The sequence below is a fragment of the Periophthalmus magnuspinnatus genome, chromosome 22, assembly GCF_009829125.3.
Source record: "Periophthalmus magnuspinnatus isolate fPerMag1 chromosome 22, fPerMag1.2.pri, whole genome shotgun sequence".
Lineage (NCBI taxonomy): Eukaryota > Metazoa > Chordata > Actinopteri > Gobiiformes > Gobiidae > Periophthalmus > Periophthalmus magnuspinnatus.
The window spans coordinates 15,615,743-15,625,087 of record NC_047147.1 but is presented as its reverse complement, the minus strand read 5'-3'; the positions used below and the strand labels follow the sequence as shown (position 1 = coordinate 15,625,087).

The 9,345-nt window shown below is 37.7% G+C and overlaps 1 protein-coding gene across 1 annotated transcript in view; it reads right to left on the bottom strand.

Moving 5' to 3' along the window:
* The window catches only part of LOC117390952 (protein kinase C eta type-like), a 10,363-nt gene extending 1,123 nt beyond the window's left edge, over window positions 1-9,240 (bottom strand). Inside the window, exons 1-9 of the mRNA XM_055231290.1 lie at window positions 8,733-9,240; window positions 4,374-4,437; window positions 3,154-3,313; window positions 2,423-2,457; window positions 2,028-2,110; window positions 1,117-1,246; window positions 907-1,040; window positions 707-832; window positions 5-134 (exon numbers count right to left, since the gene is read on the bottom strand). Coding sequence (XP_055087265.1) covers window positions 5-134; window positions 707-832; window positions 907-1,040; window positions 1,117-1,246; window positions 2,028-2,110; window positions 2,423-2,457; window positions 3,154-3,313; window positions 4,374-4,437; window positions 8,733-9,083 — 1,213 coding nt within the window. The 5' untranslated portion in view covers window positions 9,084-9,240. The remainder of the gene's footprint in view (window positions 1-4; window positions 135-706; window positions 833-906; window positions 1,041-1,116; window positions 1,247-2,027; window positions 2,111-2,422; window positions 2,458-3,153; window positions 3,314-4,373; window positions 4,438-8,732) is intronic.
* Between the last annotated feature and the right edge of the window lie 105 nt (window positions 9,241-9,345).

The following is a 9,345-nucleotide window of genomic DNA, read 5'->3' as shown; positions in this document are numbered from 1 at the left end:
TGGCAGCGGGCGAGCGACAGCACCCGTTTCTCAGTCATGGTACACTCCACATCATCGTCCTGCAGAATGATGTCCTTCTTCAGCACTTTCACTGCAAACACGTGCTCCGTGTCATTGAGTCGCGCCAACATCACCTGCAACAGGCCAGGCAAAATTTCACAAGAATAAATAAACAGTCCACCTGTTCTATTGATACCATTCAAATTGAATATAACTTATCATTGAATGAAATGAAATGCAATGGACCTCACAAAATGTGGTTTCCTTTCATTAGTGCTTTGCTTGTAAATGTAAGAAAAATTGTTTCATGGTCTGCAGATCTTGAACATGTAAATAAGGATTTACATTGAGGGCTTGCCATCCATTCAGTTCATTTCTGTATATTCACATTTACTTACATTAAATAAATACATTCAATAAATAAATTGATGGCAAAAATGTGACTTAAACAAGATTCAGCCTTTCAGGTCTTTGGGGAGTTTCAGGAAATGTGTGGTCGGCAGTTTTATTTTTGCTTTTTTGTTAGGTTTTTTTTTTCCATTAAAGGTCAGCCCCTGCGGCTGTGACTCAAACCTAAAACTGCACAAAGGCAGTGTGAGAAACTGGGGGTTGTTTCAAGAACAAATGCTTTCAATATGCCATGTTATGTGTGTTAAAGACAGTGAAAATAATGTCTGAATATTTGGTCTTTGGAGACTGTGCTAACCTTGCCAAAGCTGCCTTTCCCCAGCACCTGAATGAAGGTAAAGTTTTGGAGGCCCAGCTTGACTGTTTGTGGTTGTACCTCCACACTCTCTGTGCGCTCTGGCGCCCTCACCTGGCCTCCCTTAACCTGTGAGCATAAACGCACATTCAGAACATGTCCATAGACTGTAAAGGCATTTTAATAATGTAGCAACGCCGTACCGTTGAGGGGCGCTTGGAAAGGCCTCCTGGATGTAGACCCATCTCTGTCAGCTTATTGGCCAGCTCCACACTGTTGACGCCACAACTCGGGGCTACGTTGCTTTTACAGCGGATGTGAACATTCATTTTGCAACCTGAAAAAAGAAAAACAATCTTACATGAGCAGAAAAGGGCACAGAGATGTATAAAAAAGTAGTAAGAAAAACATACTTTTGCAGTGCAGGCCTTGCCGGACAAGGCCCCACAGCAGAGAACCGCAGTGGTCACAGAAAGTGGGAGACTTGTAGTTGTGGATATTGAACTTGTGAGGAACATTGATACTGAAACCCTGGTTCATCGGCTTAAAAACACAGATGCACAGCACACAGCTAGACATGTTGATAAGCACTATCAAACGAAACAATGCTAAAATCAAGTGTATGCTTTCTGATACTGGTTTTGTTTACATGGCCACCAACATCTGATTATTATCTGATTGCTGGACCTTTAAGAATATTTAAATGCCAAGCACATCACAAAAATTGATGTGAGTAATCTGAGGGATCATGATCAAAAAGAAACCAGATGAGTTGCTATTTACATGTCATTTTAATAACCTTGGAACTCCAAAAATCTGATAATAATCAGCTTTTGAGTGTGGATGTGACAGCAGCCTGTGTATAACTTATAAAAAGTAAGTAAGTTACAAAAAGTATGAATAAGCAACATTGACAGTAAACACAGATGACTTGCATGAGCTTATTTTGATTTCAGGAACCAAAACTGTTCATGTTCAGCAAATTACTGAACTATGGAAAAATTAACTATGCTTGAAACAGCGAAACGCATCAGAACAGGCAGAAATATCGTTCAGGATTAATTACCATCTGTTGTTTCACATTTCCATTAACAAACACACCAACATTCACACATTCATACTCCAGTGCACAACATTATTAGTGGAAAAGTGGGGAATTTGTCTCGTCCAAGGACACTAAGGCAGTATATGCACTGTGGTTGAATAGAGACTGAAGCGCCAACCTTCAGCTTTGTGGGCAACCCCTGAGCCACAGCAGAACTAGATGCTGTAAAGTGAAATAATAAAGTTTTGTCGTGACTCAGAGAACAGAGGCTGTGCTCACCTGCTCAGTTTGAGTTTTCTTCATGCGCGGACATACTGTCACCACCAACTTGTGGCAGCGCTTATGAACAACACAAGTGCACACTGAAAACACAACAAATGCATGTCATTGTAATGATGGTTCAAAATACTTACTTTGACAAATATATGAGTAGGCCAATATATTGGGCCGATATTTGCACTTGTAGCGTATTGGTCTGTAATTTCCAGCATAGGCCAATATTCAGCTGACCACCTGACTAAAGAAAAACATTCAGCTTTATTTGAACACTTCAGTTGTTCTTATTTTAGATTTCAAATCTTATCATTTGGGAGAAATAATCTAATTTGCTTTGCATATAATCTCAAAAATATTGGCTCTCGGTAAAATGAAATCGGAGAAAACTCTGTGCTCACCTTGGCACTGATAACCCTGTTTCCCAAACACTCCCCTAAAAAAGACAAAGAACATACTCCCATAAAAACAATGCATTTCAGAAACAATGGCTCAATTGTGTGATAATGTGATAATGTATGTGATAACTGTGATAATATAAGATAACTGAAAATATATGTAATAACAGTGATAATGTGATAATATATGTGATGACTGTAATAACTGTGATAATATATGTGATAACTGATAATGTGATGATCTAATAATATATGTGACAACTGTGATAATGTGATAATATATGTGATAACTGTGATAAATGTGATAATGTGATAATATATGTGATAACTGTAGATATTTGGAAATAAAATTAATGCAATGTCACAGCCAGCAGTGGTACAACATGTGTCAGCATTAAAACACATGGAAGCCTACGGAAGATAATTTGTTTCATCAGATTTTGATGTAGTTGAATTTTATAAATTAATATATTTTTTTTTTTTAAATGAAATAATTCAACTTCAATTCAACTGTTAAGTTAAAAAAATTCTAGTGAGAAATTAACATTCTAAATCTGATAAAACAAATGATCTTCCATTAAATATGTCTTATCTTACTGCCTTAAAATAAAAGTTAGTCCATTAGTAAAGTCAACACCTATTAACAATTGCACTGACATTCCTAGGTTGAAGTGTTTTACAAGAAACAAGAGATATTGTACAGTGAAGAAGCTAAACAAAGGGAAGGTTCTGACCAGATGAATTCACGGCAGTGGAAGCAGAAGGTGGGCTGTCGGAGGAACGTGGACATAAACTTGTGACCGTTGACCTGATGGATCCTGCGTCGCACTGCTCCCTGTCGTGTACGGGTCAGCTCTTTGTGATGCTTCTGAGGAGGGCGCACCAGGGCATCATCTGCACACAGCCATTTCAACAAACATCAGCATATGTACTAATATGCCCTCAAAAATGCAACAACGCATAATGGCAGATTGACAAGAAGCAGCTTTTGAACAAATTTCTTTCCTACAGATGTTTGTTTGCAGTTTGCAATTTTTTTTCAACACATGACTGGAAATGAAGTAATCTCAAGCTGTCTAAGGAATGATATGAAGCTGCACACTGCCTGGCGCACTGGCTGTCCAATTCACTTATATGTTAATAGGCTACTGCTGACCAACAGTTCCTTAAACTGCTATGAATTTACTGATGAGTAGGTATTGTAATACATTCTATAATGTATTGCAATATACATAACAATATTATACTATGAAGATTAAATAATTTAACTACTGTTTTTTCAAAATTAATTACATTTAAGTGGTCTTACTAAACTGCCTTATGCATACAGTTATATAATTATAAGCATATGTCCTGTTTTAAGAGTAAATGAAAAAAGGAAAAAAAGGAAAGAAAAATGTCTGTATATATGTACATATACATATAATGCATACATACATACATAGTATACATACGGGGATTTTATTTTTCTTTTTTTTTTTTTTTTTTGTGTGTGTAAATGGATGTATATGACTTATAGTCTGTTATTTTTGAAAAAATACTTTTATCCATAACAATTTGACAAGTTAAATGTTCAAAGATCGAAAACAATACATTTAACAATTCTTCTCCCAAAAAAGGGTTGACAATAAGGGCAAGAAGAACTATAGTTTCATGAGTCATTTACGTACTTCCACTTCATCACATCTGATCTTACTGCTGATCCATTTTTAATTAACTGATTTAATCTATTTGTAGGCTGCTCTGAGCTTTCTGTGAAAAACATGTGGCCAAACTGAAGATTTTTCTAAAATTTTTTACTGTAGTATAGTGATGTGTACAGCTTTTATTATTTTTGTTCAGCAATTTAAACATGGCTCCTCCTATTACAACCATCATTTGCACATGCTTGTCATTCACAGTTAGCACATCCATCTTTGTGAGATGATCATCATCTCTCCACAGCAGCACTCACCATCAGTGAAGGATCCAGTCAGGGTAATCACAATGTATACTTTTCCCTCCGGCTCCAAGTCCATCTGCGCACACATACACATGTGATATTAACAGGGGACATATCAAGATTCTGTTCTACAAAAGAGAACATGCCAAAGCCCCTCATACATGCTCTATAAATCTTAACAAAAGTCACTTTTTGTGGGTCATGCACAGGCAGAAGACGCCAGGCAGAAGAGCTCAGTAGTTAGAGTGCCTGTCATTTTGAATGAATGTGATGTGGGCTTGGTGGTGGTCAAAGAGGCCGCTGAGGCTGGCTACCTATAGTCTACTTCATAGCAGCTAAGGCACGATAGTACATTAAAAACTGTAAAACAGTGTCTCGAAAAGCAGCATAAAAGCCTAATGCATTATTTTAAAAATGTTCTTATTATTTAGTCTTATTTATTTAGTTGAAACAGCTACAATTGTGGCAGAGTGGATATGAAAACATCTCTACAGGATCTTCTTAATATATGACTACTGAGCTGTGTCTGAAATATGTGGCCGCATATTTGTGTGAGGCAGAAAGAATCTGGAGCGGGTCAGGCCAGTTCTGCTGGTCCACAGACAGAAATGCCTCAAAACATGTATTTGCTGTGTTTATTTATGGGGGTGGACCCTGCAGACATATGTTATGTATATCGATAGATGAAGTTGTACAGTCAAGAGAGACCTTTCAAACATATTATGAAAGTAATAAACTGTCAGCATAATTACTAGATTAGAACTAAAAATAAAACGAAAGAAAAATGAAAGAGAAACACCGCACCTACTTTTAGAAAATTATAATTGTTCATACGATAAAACATGCCTTCAACAGTAGCAAATATAAAAACAATTCTTAATAACAAAGAGCAAAGAGAATAGCAACAAAAAATTCTAAAAATGTGAAATACAAAACTTCTTTTGTGATCCTTTGATTCAGGAAAAAAATGTCCTCAATTCTGGCATGTTGACACACAGCTCTGGCGTTTATGAGTAGACAACAAAAATGTAATTACTGGTTTGCAGAGCTATTTTTGCACTACTGAGCTAATGGGTTGGGTTCACATTATTCAGGATTATAATATAAGTGATAATTTCAGATTCAGCAGGTAAAGGCCTATGTCATTTTTGTATTGTACTTGTATTTGTACTTCTTCTTTGCCTGAATAGGAGAAAATCACTTAGTTTATCAGTGCTGATAGAGAGGACATTGACTTCTATGCCAGATTTCATTTCATGTGAATAGGCCCAGATATTACCCATAAGCCAGGACTAAATATCTACATAATAACAAGGGATGTCAAGATTATTCTATTTATCGATAACTGTGATAAGTTTTGTACATTTTTATTCAATGTACAGCCCACTTTACAAAAACTGTAAAGTGTTCTTTTTTCTGGCTGTCACATTAACTTTACTTCACAAGAGTTTGATTTCATAAAGTTGGTCACATACTAGAGGAATGGTGATCGTGGCTTTTCTTCTCACAATAATCACTTACTCACAATAAGCACTAAAATACCCTAATTAAGAATCTAATGTAGAATATGATTTTTTAAACTATGGGAACTAAACATAACATTGCATTTGTGCACTGTAGAAGTGTTTTGTCTTCTGAATGGAGGTGTTAAATAGGACCCGAGACTGTGTGACTTCCTGTTATGAGGCCACAGAAGCCCTCCATGCTTTGGGTCCCACATATTTCTGACACTTCACCCAACACTGCGCACAAAAGCAGAACTGGACGTCGCTATGACAACAGCAGCTGGTTTCCGCTCGAAATACAGTCCATCAGCTGAGACTTCTTCAGAGATGCATTTCACCAACTTTCACTTTTACTGCTCTTCGGCCAAAGAGATGTAAGTGCTATCCTGTGTACTGAGCACATTTTCAAGAGTTCAAAGTAAAACATGTCGAAGTGTTTCAGGGTGAAATGGTGATGGCGGGGTTCTTTGTGGTCAAATGTCTCTCAGCTCATAAAACAATTTGAATAACATTAATGTACTGTTGTTCCACAGAGAATATCTGGAACCAGGCCAACAGAGAGTGAGGCCTGTAGCAGTCAGAGTCAATGGGAGCGATCGAGATGTGGGCAAGTGCAGACCTGCAGAACAGCAAACAGCACTTCCCCAGCTCAGAGCCCACTGTCTCTGAGCCCAAGGTCTGACTGAGGGCTGGGCCATTTGACAAAAATGTTTATCTCAATATTTGTTTTATAACGGTAATATACAGACAAGGAATCAAATATATGCTAAATGTGCCTGTAATAGTTGTCATGGTTGAGGTTCAAGTATACCACAAAACACTACAAACATATAATTGAATAGCCCAGCTTCTTTACTCTTGATGTTTTAAATTCTACAAAATAACATGTGCAACACACTTTTTTCTATATATCTCCCATTTCTACTGAGAGCACCATTGCCCTATAGCCTACAAATATTTAATACTAAATAATTTGATCATAATTCATGTTAATTTAGTTAGTGTCTTTAAGAGTTTAAGAATGTGACATGCTTCTTCTGAGAGGTTTCACATTCTTATGATTGGTTAATTCACATACATTATAGTGGGTGACCAGTAAGAGTTAAGGATGGGCCCAGACCTGCATTAAATAGAAAAGCACTGAATGATAATAATATATCAGGATTGGTTGTAGACCTCTTCATAAAAAAAAACCCAAGCTGATGAATGAAACTATTAAATCTTCAATTAGCCAATTAAAATTTGACTAATTGCACAGGCTGATTGATATGATCAGTAACTCACCCTCAGGTCTCCAGTCTGAACAGAGCAGGACAGATAAAGGCACAGATAAAACCACGAGTGTGGTAGACATGCAGCACTGTTGTACTTGAGCACTTCCCCACACTCTTTTCAGGTGTGGGCGGCTGTGAAATACTTCATCATCCGCTGTACTTTATAATTACAATAGTTTTCATCAGCACATTTATTTCAGTCACAACTCTTCCTCAGATTTTAACATTTGTGTTTTGGCCTTCTCTGTTATGAGATAATAGTGAGGAACTAGTACTTTGCTAAAATTAGGGGTGGACGATGCAAACAGAAATGAATATCTCAATCATTGTTTTAAGGCTATCCCAATGGCAATATTATGACAATATCTGGTAAAACTTGCACAAAAAATGCAGCCTTTAAAATAGTTTTTCATTGTTTTATACACCACAGTTGCAATATTATTAACTGTTTGGTATACCTCCAACCTGTGACCTGTAATATATGCTCATTAATGTGCATAGCCCAAGTAACACACAGAGCAACTTAACATTAAATATACCAGTAATGAACATGTAAATTAATTCTGCACATTTGACTGATCCCTAATCAGCAAAAAACTATTGTATTTTGTTATTTTTAAGCCTAATTAAACATTTCAAAATTTACTTGATAAAGGCAATGCTGAGCTACTATATTTATTGTAAAAGAAACACATTTTATAATAACACAGCACAATGGGAGACCCCCATGTTTTGGATTCTCATGTCTCATATTTTAAATTTAAAACATCTTTTTTATTTGATAACAATTAAAACATATGTAAACATGAATTAATTATAAGAATAATAGTTGGTTGCCTCCCTAACAAGAACCTGAATGGAAAGAACAAATACCACGATCCTAAACTATTGGGCCTAGTAAAGAGCTGTATTTATCTCGGTACAAATTAGTACTGTCATTTGATTGCCATGATCAGTTCAGGTCTATTGCGTGAGCTTCAGTGATGAGCTGCGTCCACAGGCCCTCAAGCTCAGGTTACATTCCACCTGCAGAGGCATACAGGCCTACAGTGCAATAAAGACCAGGCGAGGCCCTTACAGTAACTGTAGGGTGTATGTAGTGATATGTTTCACACACTGTTGTAACCGTACCAGACTGATGGTGCAGTTTCACTGATGATGCAGCAGAAGTGCATTTCCTTACTTACTGGTTCATTCACTGCTGACCATTGACAGTCATTGAGCAAGACACTTCACCAGCCCAGCCACCAGTGAAAATACATTAGTATAGGTAGATGATTACTGTACATGTTACACATCTCTCTTTATTATTTGTCTGCTGAGATCCTTCTGTCTGACTTATAAATATAGAATTGTCATTTTGTGCAGCTATACACGCATTTACTGTTACACAGAAAAGCATAGTGCAAATGCAGACGTCATTACATTCAAATGATAATTTTTTTCTGAATTGTGATTTTCCAAACTGATTTGTCTACAGTTGTCTCAAGCAATCATACCATGACTGACTGACTCCAATTCTAACCCATCAAAAGGTTATTTAGTTGATTTCTTACAGAGTAATTGTAGGCTGCAGCACGCATGTCACTCACCCATCCCTCAAAGCTCTCCCCCGCGTTGAGCTTCTGGATCAGGTCTTCAAACTGAATGGTGCAGTTGGCCACAAAGTTGTCATATCCGATGGGAGTCTCGTGGAAGACGGTGAGCTCTATGTGTGTTCCGTCTTTCACATTAAGGCAGAATTCCTCGTTGTACGTGGGCATGTTTGTCTTCTGTTTTGTGTGAGTCTGTCCAATCTTAAACTCGTCCACCTTGACCACGATGTAGGGGTCCAGAGCCGGGGTGGCTTTGTTGAAGATGACAGAGTGGCGCAGTGAGTAGGTGGTAGGCTTCAGCTCCACAGCCTCACCAATGCGCAGCTTCAAGTAACCATTAAACTTCATCTTGTCATCAAACTCCTAATTCCGTGACGAGAGCAGAAAGCACGGACAGGAATCCCTCTCGACCTCACCTCATGTCAGAGCACTTCATAACATGACGCATATTTTAAAGTCCTTTTTTCCTTGTAAAGTGATCATGTTAAGATAAAGTTTTCGTGGCCGCGGTGAACCTGTTCGGGAGCTTCTACAGTAAATAGGAAGCACAACACTGACACGCTGCCGCACAGGTTCCGCATTTACAGCGCGCACAGCACAACCCATCTCA